Source organism: Pteropus medius, unplaced genomic scaffold (assembly GCF_902729225.1).
Source record: "Pteropus medius unplaced genomic scaffold, Ma_sr-lr_union100, whole genome shotgun sequence".
Classification (NCBI taxonomy): Eukaryota; Metazoa; Chordata; class Mammalia; order Chiroptera; family Pteropodidae; genus Pteropus; species Pteropus medius.
Window position 1 is genome coordinate 5129704 of NW_024342474.1, and position 25959 is coordinate 5155662.

Genomic DNA, 25959 nt, shown 5'->3' on the forward strand with positions numbered 1-25959 from the left:
ATAGCACCAGTCCCTGGTGTCAAAAAGGTGGGAACTGCTGGTATATGGGATACTTGGAGAGGATTCTTGGGAACCACAGTTTTGCTTCATGCCCCAAACTGAGAGTTCCTGGTTGTTAACCTTATATATAAAAACTTTATAAACTACTTAAATATAAAATTACCTTTTGGCAGGTAGGCAAGACTGACCAGTCAGGGTGGACTCAGGACATGTGTCTTGTAGAGTAGCCCCAAAAGAATTATCGCCAAAGGAACCTGGCAGCCCTGATTAGCTCTTTAGTGTAAAGGAACATGGTGCCAAGAAAGTTGTGAGATTTCTACATAACTACACATTCTCTCCCCCTATTGTTTATTATACCATACCTCCATAGTAAAGAAACCTGGGTGGTATTGTTATTTTACTTTTCCCATTGAACATTCTATAATTCCTGCAACAAAAAGGAAATAGGACAATTGTCTTCAAAGTGAATTAGGCCAGATCAGTAATACCCAGGAGAATTATGTCCATTGTTATAAAACTTTAAAAACCATAGGTGCCTCTGCTGTGTAGATAATTAAGGCAAAAATATAACAATCACCTGAATGATTGTCTAATGCCATTCATAAAGTGTTTTTGTTAGATTATCACTTAGGCACCATGGGAAAAACAATAATTATATGGCTAGGTTACCGCCCCAAAGGAAAACACAATTAGAAAAGATCTAGCATGACATGCTTAAGAATCAAAATGTGGGTGGATCAGAAAAACATTTAGTGATCTACTTGACCTTTGAGACCTGGCAGAAAAAGGGTGGAAGCTGAGGGGAGAGAGGTATGGACCTCTTAGAACAGATCATGTAGCTTTGAGAGGTCTCTTGATTATGTTTGTAGCCTCTAGTAGTCTAAAAGTGGGTAGGCAGGCTAGAAGTGGAATTGAGATCTTGGAGATGAGCAATACAATTGTAGTTGATAGTGAGAACTCTGGGTGGCTTACATTTTAATCTTGTTATATCTGCTACTAATATGCTGGAGTGTTATTCTAACAAATACTGCTAGTTCCACATGGAATATAGTGTGCTTTCTTATCTCAAGTTGAATTAAATAAATATATAGATATACACATATATATATTTTTTTTTGGTTAAATTTTCAATTAACAGTGACCTTTCTTTGAAAGAGCTGTTTTGTTCAGATGTAATGGAATTGCGCCACACAGACTTCTGGCTACTAAATTTGTAAATAGGATCCTTTTACACTGCACCATTGACATCCAACAGTACAAATTTGGTCTTTTAATTATATATGGACAAAACCAAGATTAAGAGCTTTGTATTGATTTTAAAGGATAGGTTTCTAGATCTCCTTATTCAACCTCAAATAACACTTTCTGAAAATGTTTACTTTTAGTCAGGTTTCAAATTCTGTTCCATTCAAATATAATCGAGAGTGTTTTGTCATGGGAGTCAGTGTTTCTTAGAAGACCACATAGTGTCAAATGTCACTGAAAGTAAATTAGGGAATAAAAAGTGCCCATGGACTTTGGTGATTTAGATCATGTAATGCCGCATTTTCTGTTAGAGATTTTCTAACTGCTCTTTGGTTGAATAACAAACCACAATTATGTGCATTTCATACTACTTTGAACATAACTAACAAAAGTCAAGATTCAGAGGTTGCTATGTCAATATTCTGCACACTTAAAAGCCCTCATTAAATAAAAGACATAGTAGTAACACTATATATATAGATGTATACATAATAGTAATATTAACTTAATGTTATCCAAATAGCAGAAAGAACTAAGCTCTTAAGAAACATACATACGCAGAAATATATCTTCCTGTTTTTTAAAAACAAATTTACGTACTGTTTAATAAGACTAGGTGAATAGAATAAGAATCCTGTCTACTTTTAGTTTCTTTTTTTAGTGAGTAAAATGCATACAGGATATGTTCCAGGTAAATCCATTCATTTTATTGAGTATATTGATTACCTATTTATGCCAGGCACTGAGGATACACAGTAGACTAAAATGAACAAATCTCTCCCCATAATTCAATGTGTATTCTTTTGGGAATACATTTGTTTATGATAAAAGTGTAGTGAACACTATCCATGGGTTACTTGGGTTGTTTTCATACCTGAGTTCCACTCAGGTACCTACTTTAGAGCCCTTGCTCCAGAACACTCAGTATTGTGGGTAAACCATTTTCCTAACCATTCTTACTGCAATTGTACCAGCATTTAGAAAATTATAATAGTTTAGTCTCACTAGAGCATCACAAAATGTGACGTCTGGTTATGCACAATCTTTAGATTTCTTCACAAGGTAGTCAGACATCATGTTTTGTGACGTATATTCTAAATGTAAGAGTTCAAAGAAGCAAGAGTTCCCCCGACTATGGTGTTGAGCTGGCTCATAGAATGCACCTCCTTAGAGCAGAAGTGTCAGGTTATTGTGGTACAAGCAATGGAGAACCGGTTTTGAGCCTTTCCAGGACTGAGTACAGGAGAGAGAATCAAGTATTTATCCTGCCTTACACAAATTACACCTTAGGGTAACTAAATAGTTGTGAGGAAGATTTTCTTACAGAATAATTCCCACTTAAAAATACAGACAGTATGATAGAAATAGGACATTAGCATTTTGCAACAGCTAATGAAATAATCAAGCTAGGCCTCCTCAATGGCTGTTAGAACTATTAAGTGAAATGCTGATGAGGAGTAATGTAATGCATGGATCCATCAGACTACACCTGAACCTGCTGATCAGTTCTTAACATTACAAAAATAGAGACAACTAGACATTCTGTGCCTCCTGAGGTGATAGAAAAGAAGTACAGAATGCCATCCGTGAAGTTCAGATTATTGAACTTGACTCTCCTCAAGCTTCTAGATCTGACTACTAGTTTATAAGAAATTTAAGATACAGAGGAAAACGTTAAATCACAAGGTGCAATTAGCAAAATCCACACTGGAAAATTCCACAGGACAAATGACATGACTTGAAAAAAGAAGGGGAGCCAATAAATTAAAATGGACTTTTTTTTTTTTTAATTACGGCTCTTGTAGTAATTTACTGTAGCTCTCTAATATACCGTTGCCCCTTGAACAATATGGGTTTGAACTGTGGGAGTCTACTTAAATGTGGATTTTTTTCAATAAACATACACTGAGCCTTTTGTATTCCCAGATTTCCATCCCGGAGTTCAACCAACTGTTAATGGAAATAATATTTTCTGTCCACCATTGGGAATCTTCAGATGCGGTGGGCCAACTGTATGTGTTGATCTATACCATTTTTATATAAGGGACTTGAGCATCTGCAGTTTGGTATTCACTCAGGTTCCTCGTGGATACTGAGGGATGACTGCAGTTAAGTTTTTGGAGAGTCAAAAGTTATGCATATATTTCAGGCTGTGTGAGAGTCAGCGCCCTTAATCCCCATGTTCAAGGTTCAACTACACACACAACATGGGAAATACATGATTATTAACATCATGTCACATTAAGACCAAGAAGCACTAATTAGGAAAAATGTAGAGGATAAACAAGTTTCTGTGTATGTTTCTTTTTTTTTTGCCTCTGATGGTTCTTTTTTGGTTCCTCAGTATCCAAACAGACTTTTTTTTTAAAAAAGTTTTGTGAACTATGGGGCATCTTCAAATATTCCATATGAAGAGATGACTGATATCAACATCTGTTTCGTACTCATAACTGACACCTCTCTGGAGAGCACCTAAGATGTGGGCTGAAATCATTATCTAATGAACTTGAGATTTTCAACCTTACTCCCATATTTCTTTTCTTAATTAACAGATTAACAACTCACCTATTATGACTCTTTCATTTCTCTCTGCCCTTCATCTCATTAGCTCAGGTATCACCTTGTATATTCAACCCATTCTGTTTGTCTTTTTATTTTTAAATTGAGCTATAATTGACATAGCATATTAGTTTTACTTGTACAACATAATGATTCGATATTTGTATATATTGCAAAATCACCATAATGGTTCTACTTAACGTCTGTCATCATACATAGTTAAAAGATTTTTTTTTGTGATAAGAACTTTTAAGATTGATTCTTAGCAACTTTTAAAATACAGCACAGTGTTAACTATATTCACTATGCTGTACCTTACATTCCCATAACTTATTTTTTTTATAACTGGAAGTTTGTAATTTTTGACCCTTTCACTCATTTCACACCCCTGCCATCCACCCCTGCCCCACTTCTGTCTGGCAACCACAGTCTGTTCTCTGTATCTGAGTTCAGGTGTTTGTTCATTTTTAAAATGGCACATTTAAGTTAGATCATAGGGTATTTGTTTTTCTCTGACTTATTTCACTTGGCATAATGCCCTTAAAGCCATCTATGTTGTCGCAAATGGCAATATTTCATTGTGTGTGTTTATCACATTTTCTTTTTCCATTCATCCATCAGTAGACACTTAGGTTGTTTCTGTATCTTGGCTATTGTAAATAATGCTGCAAGAATATGGGGTTGCATGTATCTTTTAGAGTTAGTGTGCTTGTTTTCTTGAAATAGGCTTAAAGAGATTCAAGCATCCAATTGCAATGTGTAGAACTTGTTTGAACCCTGATTTAATCAAATCCAAGTGCAAAAAGTATATATATGAGACAACTGGGATAATTTAAATATAATATTTGAAGTTAAAGAATTATTAATTTTCAGTAATAGTTGTTATGGTTGGTTTTTTTTTTAAACCTTTTAGGACATGCATTCTAAAGAATTTATCAATGAAAAGATATGATATCTAGAATTTGCTTCATGATTCAAAATAATTCATGGGATAGAGGGGGCATGTATATGGATAGGAGTATACTGAAAGAAAATTGCTCTTGTGTTGGTGTTTGTTGAGCCTGGGAGATGGGTACACGGAGGCTCTTTATACTATTCCACTTTTGTGTATGTTAGGAATGTTCCATAATAAAAACTAAAAACAACAAACAACAATCAAACAGAACAAGAGAAAGAAAGAATCCCGTGGTTAAGAAAGAACCAAAGGGAAGAGTGAGAACCCATACAAAACCACACAAAGATTAATAGGATGCATCCATGGGTATTTACTATTTTAAATCTGGGATTTAAGTTGTTTTAGAGGAATTACTATTGGAATACTATTGAAATACTTAGAGGAATTACTAAGGATAATTACTATTGTATAGATGCTATAACTACCGGTACCTTTAGTATCTTCTAGTGACTATGCATGAACCCCGTGGAGTTCATTAGGCTTGACTTGACTAAATAGTCCTTAAACTCTTCTTGATTCTGCGTTATAACCCCTTCCTTGGTAATTTTCTTCCTTCATTACCATTTTGTTTTAGGGATTAAAGGGAATTAAAGCTACCATTTCCAAGGTTAGGAATTCTCTAGTAGTCAAGTCAGACCATAAATAGGAATGCAAAAAGCTAAAAGTTCTTCCACCACTCTCAGGAAATCACACACCCAAGAAAAACATTATCCCAAAAGTTAGCATGCAAGTTCCAAAATGACCCCTTGGCGTTTTCATCTGTTGTCCTTGTTTTCCTTTATCATGTCCCTCTTTTAAAAAAAAAAAAAAATTAATAGAAGAATTTTCATCTTTATGTGACTTTGGTAAAAATATTCCCCTTCTCCAAAAATCATGGTCAATTGGATGTATCAAGGTAGTTGTCATCAGATGTGAGGTCTTACGTATTTTTCTAATGTAAAGAGAAGTAAGCCAGAAAAGTAAGGTGGTGGTCTTATAGGTACATATGTGGTTTGTGCACTGTGAAACCTGTTGGAAGGAGTTAAGATGATGAAATGCATGCAGTTGAGCTAGGCTAAGTAGAAAGTCATGTTGGAGAGTAGATGGAGTTTTGAAGTGCTAAGAAAATGATTTAATGAAACTGGGACTGTAAAATTCCTAGAAAGAATATGGACTGATTTCTTCTAGAATTTAGGAGCTCTAGGAATAGAAAAGAGCAAGAACAAGAAGAGATTAACTTGAACACCAGAGCTGCCCCACAGGACAAACATGGAGAAAAGGTTGGTTTTCAGGAACAATGAAAAAGGATCTGAGATCATTCACTCAATTTTTTTAAAAACAATTGTTAATTTGTGTGTTTATAAAGTATCAAAATGAAAAAGTGCTTTTCTATGTGAGGAAATAAACATGTATATAAATAATTGAAAACTAAAACAAGTGCCATGTAGATCTATATACAGGAACATGCTATGGGGATGCGGAACACTGAGCGATTAATTTCCATCATGAACGGGATCGTTACAAAAGACAAGAATAAACATGTTTTCACTATAACAAGAGTGAATAAATAGATATTTCTGGATATAAGAACAGCATGAGAAAAGTTATGGATACATGAAAAGGCATGGACTATCAAGAAGCGTATATGGGTGTTATATAGGAATCTGGGGTCAGGAGCATGGACAGTGGGATAGACAGGGTGGAAATATGGTTATGGGCTAGATCATGAGTGACCCGCAAGAGTAAGGAGTTTTGACTTTTTTTATTGAGTTATAATTGACATGACATTAGTCTCAGGTGTACAATATAATGATTTGGTATATGTACATATTGCAAAATGATCACCATGTTAAGTCTAGTTACCATCCATAACCACACATTGTTATAAATTTTTTTCTCGTGATAACTTTTAGGATCTCCTCTCTTAGCAACTCAAATATATGATACAGTAATATCAACTTTAGTCACCATACTGTATATTACATCCCATGACTTATTTTATAACTGGAAATCTGTACCTTCTGACCACCTTCACTCCTTTTGGCCAACCCCCACCCCTTGCCACTGGCAGCCACCAATCTGTTCTCTGTATCTATAAATTCATTTTTGTTTTTGTTTTTTAGATTCCACATATAAGTGAGATCATAGGTATTTGTCTTTATCAGACTTATTTCACTTAGCATAATTTCCTTAGGTTCCACCCGTGTTGTAGCAAATGGTCAAGAGTTTGTTCTTTTTTATGGCTGAATAATATTGTATGTGCATGGGTGTGCACCCATGTGTGTGTGTGTGTGTCACATTTTCTTCATCCACTGATGGCCACTTAGGTTGCTTCCACGTCTTGGCTGTTGTAAATAATGCTACATTAAACATGGGAGTACACATATCTTTATGAGTTAGTGTTTTCATTTCCTTCAGGTAAATGCCGATAAGTGGGTTTGCTGGATCATATGGTAGTTCTATTTTTACTTTCTTGAGGAACCTCCATACTGCACCAATTTACATTTCCACCAAAGGTGCATGAGGGTTCCCTTTTCTTCACACCCTCACCAACACTTACTTTTTGTTTTTTTGTAATTAGTCTTTCTAACAGATGTGAGGTGGTATCTCATTATGGTTTTGATTTGCACTTCCCCTATGATTAGTGATGTTGAGCACCTTTTCATGTAGCTGGCCATCTGTATGTTTTCTTTGAAAAGATATCTATGGATCCTCTGCTCATTTTTAAATTGAATTGCTTTTTTTTTTTTGCTATTGAGTTGTATGAGTTCTTTATATATGTTGGATATTACCCCTTACTGGATATGTGATTGGCAGTTATTTTCTCTAATTCATTAGGTTGCCTTTATGACTTTTCTTTAGGAATAAGAAACAATTACGGCTTTTGAGGAGAGAAGTTATACGAGGGTCAAAGAAAATTGAACATTTAAAACTTGAGGGAGGTGGTAGAGGAAGAAGGATTGTTCATTGTGAGATGAGAATGTTGGTAGGCAGATAGAGGAAAAACGAGAAGAAATATGGAGATTAGAGATTGACTGTATAATAGAAAAGGGATACTTGATAGGATAAAATCCTCTTTTATTTTGGTATCTATTTTGTAAGGAAAATCTATATAGTAAAAGCATCCTAGAGGTATGTTTGCTGTTCTGTCTGTGGTAACCATCTGCAAACACATTCGAATGTGCTTTAAAATAGGGCCAACGTTTTCTATAAAGGGCCAGATAGTAAATATTTTAAGGCTTTGCGGGCCACATATGGCCTCTATTGCATATGCTGCTGCTTCTCCTTCTTCCTCTTTACAAACATAAAATTATTTTCCGCTCATAGGCCATACTAAAATAGGCCATAGGCTACATTTTGTCTGCAGGCCATAGTTTGCTGACCCCTGCTTTAGAACAAGGCTTTCTTGTCCTGATGAAACATTTGGTGTTATCCTTCCCTTTTCTCTCTTGCTGCTTTTTCTTCTCTCTCCTCTCTTTCTCTCTCATCTTCTCCCCTAACCTCCCTTCCTTTCCTCTTTCCTCTCTTTGAAGAAAGAAATAGATCTTTCTTGGAGAATAAAAAGTTGGAATACTTTAATACATTTGACTGTATGTGACCCTAGACCTGCTTTTGACTATCATCACTCAGATTTGTGACTATAACTGCCATTGACTATAACTGCCAACCATTTGGGGACATAGGATATAGCATGGTTTCAGTAACAGTTCTTAAGCCTTTCTTTCTGTCCTTTCTTTTTTCCTTTTTACCAGCTGTGGTAGTTTAAAACATATATGCAAGTTATTTGACACATTTTTCATGAAAAAAAAAAAGAGTTTATGTTCCTTTCTCTTGAACCTAAGCAGCGTTTGTGACTGACTCAACAAATATAGAATGTGACAGAAGTCACTTTGCAACTTCTTAGACAGGATCATAAAAGGTGACAGAACTTCTGTCTTCCCCTCTCCCTCTATGACATATACTTTTGGAGCTCTGAGCTGCCATGTAAGTACAACTACCCTGAAGCTTCCATGCTGAAAATGCCATGGGGAGATCACATAGAGATAGGGATAGATGTTGGAGGAATCCTAGCTGTTCCTGCCCCCAGCTATTTAAGTGTTCCCAGATCAGGTGCCATACAGATGAATGAGCAAGACTTCAGATGATTTCAGCACCAGCTACCATCTGGCTGCAGCCTCATGAGACACCCCATGCAAGAATCATCTAGTTAAGCTTAGTCAAGCCCCAGAACCATGAGAGAGGATAATAAAGTTGTGGATTTTTTAAATTAAAGTTTTGAGGTGATTAGTTAGCAATAGATAACCACAACTGATTTGGGGACCTGGAATTTGAGGATTACAATAACAAAACCTAAAACATATGACAGTGACTTTGGAACTGAGCTATAAGTATAACTTGGAAGGGTCTTGAAAAGATTAGTAGCAGAAGTCCAATGGCTCTTGAGGTTAACAGTAGGGATTAAAGGAAAGTGAGGGAAAAATTATTAACATGGGAGGAAAAACCCTTGTTAATAAAAAACTGTTGCCTGTGATAATGTAGAAATAGAAAATATATCTAATGAACTGATGGATTGGCCTGATGAGTTTTCAGGTTAAAGGTTAAAAGCTTCCTGGTTTCTCTTAGCTGTATATCATAAAATACAGATAATGGTGAGCTTTAAAAGAAATCACTCAGTGTTCAGGCAAAATTTAGAGGAAATATACAGGAGTCAGGAATTTCTGGGTTAGAAAATAAAACCTTTTTCTGGTGATTAGTCTTTCCTAGCCAAATATTCCCAAACTCAAAAAAGGTCTTAGGACAAAAGTCAGATTCACAGCCCTGTTATAAAAACTTCTCAGAGTAAAGATGAAGCTAAAGATATGATTGTAAAAGTCTTTATTAAGACCCCAGAAGAATTTAAGGTGATTCCTTCTGAACCCTTGCAAAAAGACAAAAGCTTTAGACAGTAGGCATTCTAAGAATATTAGGACATTGATCCACAGCAGCTTTACAGGGAGCCCCTGGTAGAGAAGATTTGTTGACGTGGATTTTGCCTAATGAAGTAAACCCCAAGAAGATCAGTAAGGTTCATAGGAAACTTACAAAGCTTTTAAAAGAATTATACTTCTAAAAATATTGCCGCTTGGACTGTAAGGAACAGAGATGGCTTCAAAATGAAAAGGTTTTAGATCCTGGAACTTCCTAGGCAGGAAGTAGGCTCATCAAACTACTGAACTTAAAATATGGACTATATTTTATAGAATAGGAAGGATAACTCAGAGGATGGAGCCAAGAGCTGAGGAGAATCACTGCCGGTAGTAGAAGTAATCAAGGAAAAGGCAATATATGCCCAGCTGGATTTGCAATGGACCAGAGAATGCCTTTTACTTTCTCTTTTTGAGCGATAATGTTTATAATGGTTATATTATGCCTACCTCACCATATGTATTTGGTGTGAGACAGATGATTTGTCTATAATTCACAGATTTTTAGACCAAGAGGATGGTACTTTTCTTCTAGGAAGAGGTACTTTTCTCATTGCTTTTCTTCCTTATTTATTTTTTTTTAAACTTTAAATCACATAGTAAAACAAAAAATATATATATGAATGTAGCTTGGATGACTGTAAAGAAGCACAACAATTCTCCATCCTCTTGAATTTCATATGTTGGTATATGCTAAGTACCTAGCACAGGGCCTGCCTGGTGTGTAATTGTTTTTTGAAATGTTGGTTTCCTTTGTCATCATCTTTACTTATGGAATCCAGTGCCTTCATGTTGACTTCTAGTTCACCAGGACTCTCTACCCCTACAACCCCCTTCCTTCATGCCACCCCCACCCCCACCCCAGGCCTCTTTATATGCTGAAGACATTTTCTGGCTTTTTATTATCATCTAAACTCTGAACTTGCCTACTTTACTTAAAAAAACAAAAAAACAGCAACTAGATAGTTAATATAAATAATGCGAAAGAATTAACACAAAAATTTTACTTGGATGACAGCAATAGCAGCTTTCAGTATTTACCCTACGAAGTAAGCAGAAATTTCAAGCCCTTTAGTAGGCCACTTGAATCTATTTTAGGTAAAGACCCTTAACTTGATGCTCAAGTCGTGATATTCATATCCCTTACTAATGGAGAGTTACCATTGTTAAAGGACACAATATAGTGTAGAAAATGGTGCTAAAATCTATCCTGGCTCCTTACCACATTATGGGCCATCATAACGTGGCCCATAAGCCCTGGGGGCTGGGTCAAATGTATCTCATTGCCTCTTCCCCAGCATTTTGTATAGGATTCTAATTTAATTAAACTATAATGTTAATAGCAATGTCAAAGAGGAAAACCTAAAAGAAAGTGGGTTTTGAAGGAAGGGGGACTGGAAAAGAGAAGGGAAGTTTTACCTGAATTGTTTTGCCTTGGAAAATAAATGTGCTCATGCGCTAATGTGAGTCAGTGAACATGTGTACAGTTGACCCTTGAACAACATTGGTTTGAACTACATGGATCCTCTTATGCATAAAATCATCAGTAAATACTGTAAGTATTTTCTCATGATTTTTTTAATGACAAATTTTCTGTAGCATACTTTATTGTAAGAATACAATAACAAATTTATTTACAAAATAAATTTTGTAAATAACAAAATATGTGTTAATTGACTGCTTATGTTATGAGGTTTCCAGTCAACAGTAGGCTATTTGTAGTTAAGTTTTGGGGGAGTCTAAAGTTATATGTGGATTGTTGACTTCACAGAGACATAGTGCCCCTAACCCGCACATTGTTCAAAGGTCAGCTGTACATAATACACCTTTCTTTACTTAGCCAGTATTATTGAGTATCACTATGTGACTCCTCCAATTTAATAGCTTTTATGAGGATAAGCTAAATTAGAGAGACCACTTATTCTGAAGGACAGGGCCCAGTAACAGTTTAGTGTCATGCACTGCGTAGGAGGACCTGGGGAACACGCCGATTTGCCACACCTTAGGGAAGGTTTTGCATAATGTTAGATCATGTCTCTTACTGCAATGCATATACATTCTTAGATTTAAAAATAATACTGAGTTCTCAGGAAAATTTAATTTCATCAATAGTAGCATCTTTCCATAAACTAAAAACTTACAAAGCCTTAGTTAAAAAGAAACTGTCTAATTTTAAGAATGAATGTATTACTAAGTGAATTTAATTCACGAAAGGAATTTTTCCTAATATTTAGGCTGCTATTGGTTTTGGCTTTGTTTTTAATTAACATTTTTAATCATTCGCTTTGGTCAAATATTGAATTTGAGTTCCAAGATACATCTTCTCTGAGGATGCAGTCTAAAGACACCAAATAGTAGAAAACCAGAATTTTCAAGTTTTGTACAGCAGTGCACTCTAGTCCTTCAGTGGCAAACAGTATGTGTGACTTTTTCATGTTCTACAAAATTGAGCTACTCCTTCCTGATTTTTGTCTTTTTCAAATTTCTTTGCTCAGTTTCTTTATTTTGTCCCTCTTGTTTGCTTAATTTTTTCATTTCTTCCTGTATAATGTATAGCTGTCTTTGTGGTGAAGTGATGAGGCATTAGAAACAAGGGGTGGACACACAGTTATATTCCGTTTCATCATAGGACTCTAGGCAGGTCACAAATCAGGAAATTGGGGAAGTCAGAGCTGGTTAGGGATTAGCTGACTGAGGAGGCATAAGCCAGACTGGGTGACTTTGGGGCCTGGGCAGTGGAGCTCCTACATGTTTCCATTGCTGCCACCTACCTTGTAGGCATTAGGTGATCCAGCAGCGAGAGTAATTCTGGGCAGGAGTCAGGTAACCAGAGTGTGATTTCCTCTTTCTGCTATTGAATAGCTGCGTGACCTCAGGTGAATTTCTTAATCTCATTTGTCCTCAATTTCCTTGTTTGTAATACCTACCATGAAAGATTATTAGAAGGATCACAGATAATATACCTAAAGTGCCCAATAAATGGGCACTGGGAAATGGCCACATTGACATTTTAAAGAAATGTTCAGGAAATGACTCAGAAAATGATAAAAAGCAGAAATGTATTATTTTCTTTAAAAATTATTCCTTGGTAATTTTAACTCTTTCTCTCCTTCCTAATTGTGATATCTACCAACATTGTCAGAAACAATACCCAATCCGATGTTTTTCTTGTTGATTGAAGTCTAACCTATCTGAGACTAGAAAACCCCTCCTTGCTTGCTACAAATTTCTATAGCAATTGTATTACTTTACTTGGATTAACAAATAAATAGCCAGGAGTCATTTTGCATGACAAGTTTCTAGTTCTAAAGAAATTATAAAACTGACCCAAATAATTGGGTCCCCTGGGACTGTGGATTTGTATATTGCCCCTTCATTAGAGTGCCAGACCCTCTCCACTGCCTTTCAGGGCAAAGAGGCAAGACCACTGAGAGCTGTACAGCATTGGTAGGAGGAGGGTGGGGCCAGGTGACTTGCTGATAGTATGAGGAGCTCCTGCAAGAGGGGCTCTGTCTTTGCCTAAGTCCTATTACTATTGTGACAAGTACTGTTTTAGCCAAAGCAATACGTCTTCCCTTCTTTAAATGAGAGATGGTTATTAGGATTGTTACTTTCGTTTCCAACAAACCTGTAGAAGAAAAAACAAATAACTGACATGCAGAGTTCTTGTTTTTTAAGAATACTAGGGAAAATTTGAAAGTGTAGTTTCAGGAAGGTTATACAGTATTTGTGGTCCTCCCCCTCAATGATTTCCACATCCTAATCCCCAGAACCTATGAATATGTTAGGCTACATGGAATTAAATGCAGATGGAGTAAGGTTGCTAATCAACTGACTTTAAATTAGGTAGATTATCCTAGATTATCCAGTGAGCCCAATTTAGTCACAGTGGAATAAGGAGGCAGAAAAGCCAGAGTCAGAGAAACATACTTCAGAAGGAAGGGGGCCATGAGCCCAAACATGCAAGTCATCTCTGAGAGCTGGAAAAGGCAAACACATCTTCACCTAGAACCTTCAGAAAACCCTCTTGACACCTTGATTTTAGCCCAGTATGACCTTTTTTGGACTTTTGACCTCCAGAACTATAAGGTAATTAATTTATATTGTTTTAAACAATTAAGTTTGTGGTAATTTGTTACAGCAGCAATAGAAAACTAATACAGAATTTAACTATGAACTATCTAAAATTGATGAAACAAATTTCATCTCTTTCCAGGAGAGGTGCTATTATCAGTGAAATGACAAAGCAAGAGGAAGTGGAGGAAAGCAACAGTAAAGGGCCTGCCTGGTGGGCTTGCTGACTGCTAATTACATTGGTCATTATTTACTTCCTATCTTAATATTTATCCAGTGCCTGGCCTGAGACTATGAGCATTCTTCCCCCATTGCTTCAGTCCTCATGTCACCTCCACTTCTCTTTTCCTTTTTTGCTTGCTGCGATCCCCTTTCTTCTCATCTTTCTCTTTTTCCATCTTCCCAGTTGTCTTCTCCCCACTTTTCCTCTTCAGACAGGAGCTAGCAGTGATGGCCCAGCTAGTGAGAAGAAAATGAACATTCCTACTAATTCCCTCTACACTGAGGAAGAATCTTGACTGAAAGCTAGCAAAGAACAAAAGGAATAGATAGGAAAAGAGGTGCCTGAAAACTGCATTGAAAACAGACAAGAGATGCCACCTCATCTTGTTAACTCACCATTTTCCTTAGAAAAGTTATTGTAATGTGCTGTACACCAGGGCTGAGTGTAATTATTCCTGTGCTCTTAGTAGTAGGGTGGAAGCTTTTCCATTTTTTTAAATAGTTAACTAACTGCACATTTAAAGGTCTTGGCAGTTTGGGATACAGCGTTAAGTACTCTGGGTATATCTAGCCCCATCGCCATCTGTGATCCATACAAATTTGTTGACTGGCACTTTAAGCTATTCAAATATTCATTGAGCCTCCACTGTGTATTTGGCAATGCCCCAGGTATAGGTAGTGGTGGTGGGCAGCAAGCAAGTGGCAGGACCAGTGGAGCCTGCTTTCTGGTGGAGAGTGCTCTCTCAGGTATGATAAACAATTGCCTTTTCCTTGGTGCAGCATAGAAGCAGCTTACGGCAGGTCTTGCCCCGGAGACATGAGCTTATCTAATTTAGAAAAGAACAAAATCAAAATTCCTCCCCAAAGGTTAGTCAGTGACTCCGTGGGCTTCCAAAGAGTACAATATGTTCTTCCTTTGGAGTCAGGGAGGTGCTTCTGGGGCATGGGGAAAGAACACTCCATTCCACAGCCTCCAATGTGATCTCCCACATATGCCATATAATGCCTTGGCATCATTTCAATCATTTGTTATAATTTTACAAGTTTTATCAGATGACTTTATATATTGAGCAGAACCAAATCTTTAAAATGGATGACATGTCAACTTTAACGCCCCATCATGATCTAGGTATATTCCCTGGCATGGCTACATAATTCATTAGAGATGGAGGAGGAGATATAAAATGTCTAATCACCTTTATTACTACAACCCTCTAACTGGTCTTCTTGGCTTCTGTCTTTCCTTCTTCCAATCTTGCCCATGAACTTTTGCTAGAGGGATCTTTTTCAAACAACACTGGCAGCCACCTCTCCCTCTTGCTCTTGCTTCCTTATCTGAGTGAGATGCTCCTATAACACCCTACACTTCCTGCTCTGTTAGCAGTCATCATACTGAACTGTGATTACCTATTTATTCACTTGTCTGCGTCTCTTACTAAATTCTGATCTGTGGTGGCTGGCCCAGCCTGTCTTCTGTATGTTTGTATGTACACCACTTAGCCCAGATGCCCAGAAGCAAACAACTCATGTGGGGGTGTTGTAAGTGCAAGCACTGTGAACTAAGAACTCACAGTGATTCCTCATTGTTTATCAGATCACACCCTGACTCTTTGTTTCAGTTTTAAGTATAGTTGATCCTTGAACAAAGCTGGTTTGAACTATGCAGGTCAATTGCAAACATCCATGTGTAAGTGGACCTGTGCAGTTCAAACCTGTGTTGTTGCAGGTCACCTGTGCTCTGATTTTCTTTGTATACAAGCCTTTAGATCTCTTCTTGGGCCTCTTCTGGTTCTTGCATCTTCATTCTGTGGGTTGTTTTCTCTACCTGCCCACCTGTGGTAGCTTGTCTCCAAAGATAGCTGCCATCAATTTCTCTCTTGTATACATATGCCACTCCCTCACTGAGAGATGGAGTCTGTTCCTCTGCCCCCTTGAATCTAGGCTGGCCTGTTACTAATTTCACCAGTAGAATCTGATAGAAATGACACTGCCACTTCTGGGCCTACTGATTAAAAGGACTGGCATTTTCTGCTTCCTACATCTTGAAGCCTTGACCTTACATTGATGAATCCAGGCAACTCTTCTGGAGAGAGAAGCCACATGGAGGAGCATGAGGCACCAAACCTGTGAGTGAAGAAGCCGTCTTAAGACAGCCAGCCCAGTCAAGCCTTTTTACTCCAGTGACCCCAGTACCAGCTGCTCTCTGACTGTAGCTGCATGGCAGGTCCCAAGCAGAACCAACCAGCTGAGTCAGCCTGTAGAACCACGAGATAACAATAGTAGTTTTACGCCACTAAGTTTTGGGATGGTTTGTTATACAGCCATAATTATCCTAAATACCATCCTTCAATGTCCTAAACACAGATTTTTCTATAACGCTATTTCCTTGCTAGTCTAGGTGACATTCATCTCTCCCTTTCTAATTCCCATAGAACTTAACAACACCACACATTTTGTTATCCAACTATACAGTATGCATCGCTAAATGACAGGGATGCATTGAGAAATGAGTTGTTAGGTGATTTCATCCTTATGTGAACATCATAGGGTATACTTATACAAACCTAGATAGTATAGCCTACTACACACCCAGGCTATATGGTATAACCTATTGCTCCTAGGCTACAGGCTTTTATAGAATGTTACTGTATTGAATACTGTAGGCAGTTATTACATAGTGGTATTAGTGTTTGTAAACATTTAAACATAAGAAAGGTACAGTAAAAATACAGTATAAAAGGTAAAAAATGGCACACCTATATAGGGCACTTACCATGAATGAAGCTTTCAGGACTGGAAGTTGCTCTGGGTGAGTCAGTGAGTGGTGAGTGAACATGAAAGCCTGGGACATTACTGTGCACTACTGTAGACTTCGTAAACTCTGTACACTTAGGCTACATTACATTTATAAAACAACATGAGATTAAATCAAGCACATGAAAAATGAGGTGGTAAAACAGGAGCTGTATGAGGCCGCTGCCAGCATAACGGCACACTGATTTACAGCACTTTTTTTTCTAAGTAGAAAGAGTGCACTCTAAAATAATGATAAAAAGTATAGTATAGTAAATACATAAGCCAGTAACATAGTCGTTTTATTATGTCCTGTACATAATTGTATGTGCTATACTTTTTGTATATGACTGGCAGTGCAGTAGGTTTGTTTTATACCGTCAGCACAAACACATGAGTAATGCATTGTGCTATGGCATTACAATGTTACTAGGCCGAAGGAATTTTTCAGCTTCATTATACTCTTATGGGATTGCCATTGTATGTGTGGTCCGTCATTTTATGCGGTGCATTCCTGTATATGATACTATTTTTCATTTCCGGTATGCTAATATGAACTCTTATAACCAAACTTCATGATCTCTGAAGATACCCAACAGTAGCAATATGTCTTAATTACGAAAATGTAATTAATAAGCTGATGAACTGAATTTAAAACATTCCTGACCATTTTAGCTCTCTGCCAAATATTTTAGCTTTGATTCTTGTTCATAGTATCTCGGAGCATTCTTTCAGGTCATGGTCATGACAGGTATGTGTGGCGGCAGGCAGCCCTTGCGATCCTTGCACCTGAAAATAGTATGTTACGGTGCGGTGGTTCTCACGTGTGGTTCCAGATCAGCAGCATTAGTACCACCTGGAAACCTGTTAGAAATGTAGATTTTCAGGCCTACCCCAGACCTATTGAATTAGAAGTTCTTGGGGTGAGGCCTAGCATTCTGTATTTTTAACAAGCCTTCCAGATAATTCTGATGCATGCTAAAGTATGAACCTTACTCTTGCAGTGCAATCCTGGTTTTGAGGTCAGAAATCCTAGGTTTCTTTCATTAAACATTTATTAAACATGCATACATGCTTGTGCCAGGTATTACACTAGGGGCAGGGAATACTGAGATGGCTATAGTTTCATCTCTGCTCTTGTGGGTTGAGGAAGGATGGTGGTAGCAGCAATATTTACATACATATAAGTGAGACTGCCTCAAATTATTTCTACAAAACTCGCCCACTGAATGACATAGTCTTAATTTTTTTACCCTCACTTTTCCACATATGGATCAGATTCTATTATTATGAACTTAAACTTTAAGGACCCTTTTATTACAATGTGTTTATATTAAAGATCAATCAGTAGCCCATTCATTTATATATGAGTGTTCATGCTCACTGTAGTATAGAAAATCCAGGTAAGTAAGAAAATTAAAATCATTCATAATCCTACCACCCATAGGTAATAGATTATAGCTAATATCATTTCAGTGTACTTTCTTCCAAATTTTTTCAATGCCTGAGTCTTTTTTTCCTTCTTTTATATTTGCCTTATGTTTTTAGTGGCATGTTGTGAACGTTTTACATCACTTTGTTTCCTGAGGCATCAACATTTTTTGGTGAAGTGGATATAGTCATAATGATATTTGCCTTGGGAGTGAGCCTTCGAAGCATGGGTGCAGTTCCACAGTAGTAGAGACAATTGCTAATTCCTCTTTCCACTCTTGTCCTGTCCATCTTCACTTTTGTTTTTCTCTTTTCTATCAACCCCTTGGACTCCTCCCTACTGTCTCCACCTGTCCTGCTTTTCCTCCCGTCTTGAAAGCTTTGTTTTCCACCCATGCTAGCACGACCATCACCCCTTGACCAATTTTTCTTCATCCTTCACTACCTGGCGCAGTAATCAGCATGTGTGGGGAACAGCCCTTGATCCTTTCAGACTCTTAAATACATTCTCTTCTGACTTTCCACAGTGCTCTCTTCATACCTCTGTTACTGTGCTATCTCATAGGAGCATTACATATTAAGGTGTTTCCTGCCCCAGACCAGAGGCTTCTTATTCGTCTCCACATCCCCTACGATACAGGAAAGGGCTTCCGTAATGTTTGCAAAATGAATACATAAAACCTAAGTTCTGTCCAAGCCATCCAGAACTGCTATTCACAAGCATATCCGCAAGCCCTTGGGCTATACAGGCTTCTGACCTTGATCTGCAGGCACTGTGATTCCTTCAAGGAAGCCTCTCAGAAAGCTCAAAACTCAGTCATAGAGAGAGGTATTGAACAACACAGCCAAAAAAAGAAGGAGGTACTTTCAAGTAAGATCGGAAATGGACAGTGTATGAGAATAGAGGTCTTAGAAATGCTGTCTGTGATGGCCTAGAATCCAGACTAAGGGAATGTGTGTTCTCTAAGGCAAGATTAGTACTACTACATCTTTATAGAGAAAACTAGAGCTACTACAAGACAGCCTGTGAGGTTAACTGTAAGACAAAAGAGGTTTTCTTTTTTCTTTAACTGAGGGCAGCAGTCAGTTCTGCAGCAATAATTTTGATACGTGACAATGAGAGGTTCAGAGGAAGGAGGAGGAGACTGGGAGGCTGAAGAGGAAGGAAGAAAGAAAAGCATTCGCTGGCTGAGTGGCCTGGGAGGGAGCTTCCCAGTGAGGGAATGAATGGGGCTGATTTTTGTTGTGATGACAGATGAGTTTCCTGCAGTGCCCTCAGAGTAGCCCAGTGGGGAAAGGCTGAGGGGCAGAATCAGACCTTTGTGCAGATGTAGGGAAAGCTGCTTCTTAGCTGCCAGCTCCTCATTCCTTAGAGAAAATCACACTGTGGTTCAGCTGGAAAGCTAGAGAGATAGCACTTTGAATTTGTTTCTGTGTCATATTAGTGAAGTAAGATTATTTTAAGCTAAAAAGTTATACTAGGATTTCTGAGTTTAGTTTTCTTCTGTGATTTTGGCTTGCCTATGTAGTCATTACTAGATGTGCTTAAAGAAACATACAGTTTTCCGTTACGGTCTTTAGAAAATTAGGAGACACTTTACTGCTAATAGGGAGTGAAATTTCTGGCACCTAGTAAACATTTAGTTTCACTAAGAGGTGAGATGCAGCTTGAACTCTTACACCTAGGATCCTCATCAGGCACTAAACCTGATGTCTTTGCTTCATAAACTTGATGTCTCTTTTATGCTGTGTGAGTCACCATGGCTAGCATGACCTTCACCCTCTCTTGACTCCTCTTCATCCTTCATGACCCAGTGCAGTGGTCAGCACATTTGGAAACCCTTCCCTGACCCTTACAGACTCATTTAAGTGATTCTCCACTGCACTCCCTTTATACCTTTATTACTTATTTCATGCACATTTAGGGACCTGGACAGAGGACCTGTGTGTCATATGCATGTGCTGTGGCTTGAGACCCAAGCAAGTCTCCTCTGTTGTTGACTTCCAATTCTATTTTTGTTGTTCTGGGAAGTAAACCATACCTTCTGTTCCATTTTGCTTTTGTAATAGGACTAAATGAACCACCTTTGTTTCTACTCAGGCAGCATTTGCTAGGATTAGTCAGTTAGGCAGCCCTAACTGGGCTGAATTCCACTGAATTCTACCTAGCAGGATTGCACTTGCCCACCTTGAGTGCCAGGACAATTACTGGTCTCCTAGACTTACTTCAAAGCTTCTTGTAACTTAGCAGTGAATGAAATGCACAACCTTTCAACTCAATGACATTTAAGGCAACTACTCATCGGTTCAGGCCGCAAAATAAATTGGTACTCAGCTGCTCCCAGTCTATTTTTCTGGTTAGACCTATAAATAAAAGAAGTGATTGTACCATCGCATGTGACACCAATCTGCCTCCACACCAAGCAGTCACATTCTCTTGTGGTGGCTCTGTCTTTGTTCTGGTCCTCCTGAGGAACAAACAGAGTGTTAAAGATTGTATTTGGAGGTTGCCTAGTGCTGTGTGTCTACATTTGAGTTCTACACATACTAATAAATATAATAAATGAATGGGTGTACCATTTGAATTGCACATCCACCCCTACTGAATTTGTAATTCATTCATATGAAAATATTTTTCAGTAAATATTATAACTTTTCCAATATTCTTATATAGTCCCTTTTATTCATGAGACTAAGCCGCATCACTCAATGGTGACATTTAAATGACAGTTACTACAGTAATGCAGAGTAATGTCCTTGTGAAGTGTGCTGTATTGGTGTGCTTATCCAGTAATTTATATATCCCATAAATACTAGCTGTGATGTCTGAAGAAAACTTAAAAGAGAAGAAATATTTTTCCCCACACAAAAGATTGTGAACTGTGTGATATTTTCAGAAGCATGTTTTGATACGTATTTGTCCCATGATTCCCCCAAATCCCTTCCCTTCTAAGCTATAAGTGTTTTTTTCAAAACACTTATGTACTCAAATATTAAAAACAAAAGAATATACCCTTCCTGCCCTCCCTCCCACCCCAAGGCACTGATGTCTTTGGTCTGTACAAACACGAAATAAAAAAAGAATCAGTCAAATCAAATGATCTTCCACTCTCTTTCAAACTAAATCTGCTTTAATCAGTATGCTAGCACATTCTGTCAAACTCCATGACTTTTTAAGCAATACATTATTCCTGCAGTTTTGACAAAAGCTAAACCTTTGCCGGCCCCAAACCAACTCTACATGGAGGCTTTGCCAAATTAACTTCCCTGTCTCAGTCAAGAGGCTGCTCCCCGACTCTGCTCAAAATTAATAAGGCCAACCAGAAATGCACAAAGCCGGCATGGCCAATCATTCTCCAAGCATTTGCCATCTCCTCTACAGTCAGATAAATCATGTTAAAGTTATTATACCAATGACCATAAATTAGGGGGCTTGGTGGTCCGTCCCTCCGGAGGACACTGCAGACTAAGATTATTTCAGCAGCCCACTCCTCCCCTGGGCGGGTCGCTGCAGTAGGGGAGGGGACAGGTTCCTTGTTGGAGAGGGGAGGCGGGATCGCCAGGTCCCGGTTTATCAATTGTCACAGAATCCCTAAACTGACGCGCACAGCCTCCCCCTCGAATTAGCATCTGGGCGGCACCCAGGTGTTTGTTAGGGCTCTGTTCAGAGATGGCTTTGATCCCCAGATGCAGGGACTCCATCTGCGCCGCTCCATGAGACAATTTACAGCTGAGGTTAGGCCGGTGATTGCTGGCATGGAAAACTCATTTCTCAGCCTGGATTTTATTTACACTCTTATTAAGGTGCCTTTCACTCATGTCAGAATGGCATCGAGTGGCTGCGGGGAACGCTTGGTGGCGTGTGAGCGACGGGCGAGCGACAGGCGCTGGCCACCTCGCTGCACCGAGGGCGCGCGGTGGGCGCAGGACAAAGGCAGCACGGAAGCCAGGGCACCGCACAGCAGAGGCCAGGAGCGGCCTTTGGACCGCCCTGGAAAAGTATAGTGGCTTTATGGCTGGTTTCCCCTTGCAGTGTTAGCTGGTTTCCAGCTCTCATAGATCATGCTCTTTATAAACGTCCAACAGGTGCTTTAATATTCATCTAAAACCCTGAGTAAAGATTTCACCCTTCTCTAGACCCCTTTCTGCCCACCAGAGCCTCCTTTGCCCTGTGGAGATAAGACTGTAGTAAGGAACCTGGAAGGGAAACTTCCGGGCTCTTCTTTCCATTGGCATCGCCTAAAACTAGAACAGGCCTGTGCAGCCTGGGCACATCTTGGCTCCTAATCATGCATATTCATGCCCAAGTGCACTAAAACTCAGGTCAGCTGCTTGGAGACAGTGAAATGTGCTTCTGAAGGCTGACCAAGACTGAGATTTCAATAAAATGAAGACTGGCAGTCTCCTCTCTGAGTCCTGTGCATAGTCTTAAAAATGCTTGAGGCAGATTTTTTTTGTTTCCTTTCCTAAAAGGAACAAATAAAATGGTAGAAGCCTGGTTTTTTGTTTGTTTGTTTGTTTGTTTGTTTGTTTTTTGGTGCGGAGGGGAGGGAGGTAGTTTCTGTGGTTCTCCTTTTTGCTATAGAAATTATGATTTGTTTCTGTTATCCTACCTACTCCTTTTCCTAGGGTCCTTAACCTTTGGAGTAGTGGATAATATCTTCATATTCCTTTGTTCTGCATGTGGTCTCTCCTCTTGGCTTAACACGTTCTCCTTCCCTTCTTCTATCATGCCCCCATCTGATGACATCTCTTCCCCCTTTCCTCCCTTTCTTCCTGGAAAAGAGTGGACTCTTCTGCCCTCATGACCCTCATTTCTATCACTTCCCTCAGAAATGTCCCTTTTCTCTTTCCTGGACTCAGGTAGTTTCTCTCCTGCACTAGGGTGGCACTGGGAAGAGGATATAAAGCAATAATGCTTGATCCACAAGCTACCCCACAGCCTCCCAAGACTGCAGTCCAGTGAGCGGTACTGTTATGGGCTAAATTGTGTCCCCCCAAATTCATTTGTTGAAGTACCTCAGAATGTGACTGTATTTGGTGATAGGACCTGTCTAGTGGTAATTAAGGTAAAATGAAGTTATATGGATGAGGCCTAATTCAGTGACTGGCGTCATAAGAGGAAATTTGGACAGAGACCCTAGGGATACATGAACACAGGCAAAAAAAAAAAAATTTAAAAAAATGTGAGGACACAGGAGAATGTCGAAAGCCAGAGAGGCCTCAGGAGAAATCAAACCTGCCACCACCTTCATCTTGGACTTTTGGCCTCCAGAACTGAGAAGATAAATTTCTGTTAAGACACCCAGTCTGTGGTGCTTTGTTATGGTGGCCCTAGCCAGCTAACACTGGCACTAAGGAAGCCTGCCTGAGACACCCTTGTGGCCCTCCGTCCACTTCCTCCTCCATGACTTGAGAACTGTTTCCTTTGTGATAGCTTTGGCCTGGCACAACTTTTCTATTTAATGTTCCAGGTGATTGTGTGTGTGTGTTTGTGTATGTTCAGGTAAGAACCTACCAACCAGTGATATTCTCTGCTGATAGAGCTTTATTTCCACCACTCTTGTTAAATTTTCAGTTTTGTACTGTATACTGAATATAGGACACCCACCCATTTAAATTTGAATTTCAGATAAACAGCAAATAATTTTTTAAGTATGTCTCATATATTGCAAGGGACGTACTTATATTTAAAAATTCTTTATGTGAAATTCAGTTTTAACTGGTGTCCTATAGTTCTTATTTGCCAAAATCTGCCAACACTCGTTCATAAATATGTGTCATTAGTATCTTCACACAGTAGTTCTTACATTAGAATCACCTGGAGAACATTTTGAAAATACTCATGGCTGAGTCCCTTCCTGGCGGAATTCTGATTTAATTGGTCTGAGGCAGGGGCTTGTGGACAGGAGTTTGTTAAATCATCCAGGTGATTCTAATGTGTAGCCAGGACATAGAACCCCTGCAGGAAGAGACAGACTTTGATTAATTAAATGTTCATAGCTACTGCATTGTTGGATTTAAGCTCCCTTAAACTTAAATTCTTTGGGTTTTGTTCTGCTAAAATATGTCATCTTAACACTTTATTGCTGCACCACAGGCAAAGGTCAAGTAGATCACTGAAAAAAGCCGTTCGTATATGAAATGGTCTTATTTCAGGTCAACTGAGCCTATAGAGAGGTGTCATGAGCTATAATATTGATTCCACTGCAGCAAATGACTCCTCCATCCCAACACCTCAGGTTTTGTAATAATGCAGCTGGGCACCCTTTTACTTTTTACCATTACTTTTATTACAGGTCAGTGCTCAAGACTATAAGATCTATTTTAAGAATACTTATACTTCAAGAGGATTTGAACATAATTTTGTTCAGTTCTTCCAGATCCTGGGTATCTGTTTTTCAAATATTAATTGGCACGTATCAATAACTAAAGCTTACTTGCTGCTTACTTGTTACTAAAAATTTTATAGAAAGTTCAGATATTGTGGCTGATGCTCCTGGGGTGGCACACCATTCTTTCTGCTTGGTACTAAATTTCATCTTGAAGATAAGCCTTGCCAACATAAACCTTCATAGTATTTGCTATGGAGATGCTGACATAGAGCTCCAGCTGAGTAAGAGTTAAAAGAATGGTTGGGAAATAAAACGCCTGTCACAGAAAGTAGTTTTATAGGTAATGGTGTTGGGGGTCAGTAGATGACATTGATTAGTGCAAAGTTCAGAGATGGAGATGTGATATGAAAAGCCTTGTTAAAAATTCCATCCAAATAAGTGTGTATATGATGGAGGTTTCATAACTACAGTAGTCTCCTTTTATACGCAGTTTTGCTTTCCACGTTTTCAGTTATCTGTGGTCAGTTGTAGTCCAAAAATATTACATGGAAAAATTCCAGAAATACACATTTAAATTGTGTATTAAATGGGGTGTCATTTTTAGTGTGATGAAATCTCATGCTGTCCAGGTCTGCCCCTGTCTGAGACATAAGTCATCCCTTTGTCCTGTGTATCCACACACTATACATTACCCTCTGTTAGTCACTTGGTAGCTGTATCAGTTTTCACATCATCTGTCATAGTATCGCAGTGCTTGCATTCAAGTAACCCTTATTTTACTTAAGAATGGCCCCACATCACAAGAGTAGTGATACTGGCAATTCAGATATACCCAAGTGAAGCTTTACACAGTACTTCCTTTAAAGTGAAAAGGTGAAGGTTCTTGACTTAAGGAAAGAAAAAATGTTGCTGTTCCTAAGATCTACGGTAAAAATGAATCATCTGTCCATGAAATTGGGAAGAAGAGAAAGCTGTGCTAGTTTTGTTGTTGTACCTCAAACTGCAAAAGTTATGGCTACAGTGCATAATAAGTGTCTAGTTAAGATGGAAAAGGCATTACATTTGGGGGTGAAGACATGAACAGAAAATGTGTTCTGATTGACAGCAATGTGTTGCACCAGAAAGCATTGAGTCTGTAAGGGGTGCCCTAAAACAAGTGATTCCAAGCCATTTACTACAAGTAAGGGGTGGTTATACAGATTCAGGAATAGGTTTGGACTGAAAAATATAAAAATTACTTGAGAAAGACCACATTCACACATCTTTTATTCAAGCATATAGTCTTATAATTATTCTTTTATTGTTAATCTTTTACGGTACCTAATTTATATACTTTATCATTAAAGTATGTATGTATAAGAAAAACAGTATGTTCAGTACTGGGTTCAGTACTATCCATGGT

The 25959-nt window shown here is 38.4% G+C and overlaps 1 protein-coding gene across 6 annotated transcripts in view; it reads right to left on the bottom strand.

Moving 5' to 3' along the window:
• Nucleotides 1–403: 403 nt before the first annotated feature.
• PPM1H (protein phosphatase, Mg2+/Mn2+ dependent 1H) overlaps nt 404–25959 on the bottom strand; it is a 261613-nt gene continuing 236057 nt past the window's right edge. For 3 of the 6 annotated variants that reach the window (XM_039865881.1, XM_039865887.1, XM_039865888.1), the window contains exon 10: nt 20492–20690. In XM_039865881.1, coding sequence (XP_039721815.1) covers nt 20522–20690 — 169 coding nt within the window. In that variant the 3' untranslated portion in view covers nt 20492–20521. Of the gene's footprint in view, nt 428–14202; nt 14236–17622; nt 17656–20491; nt 20691–25959 lie in introns of those variants that run through there. The other 3 variants (XM_039865886.1, XM_039865885.1, XM_039865883.1) reach the window with 3 other exon arrangements.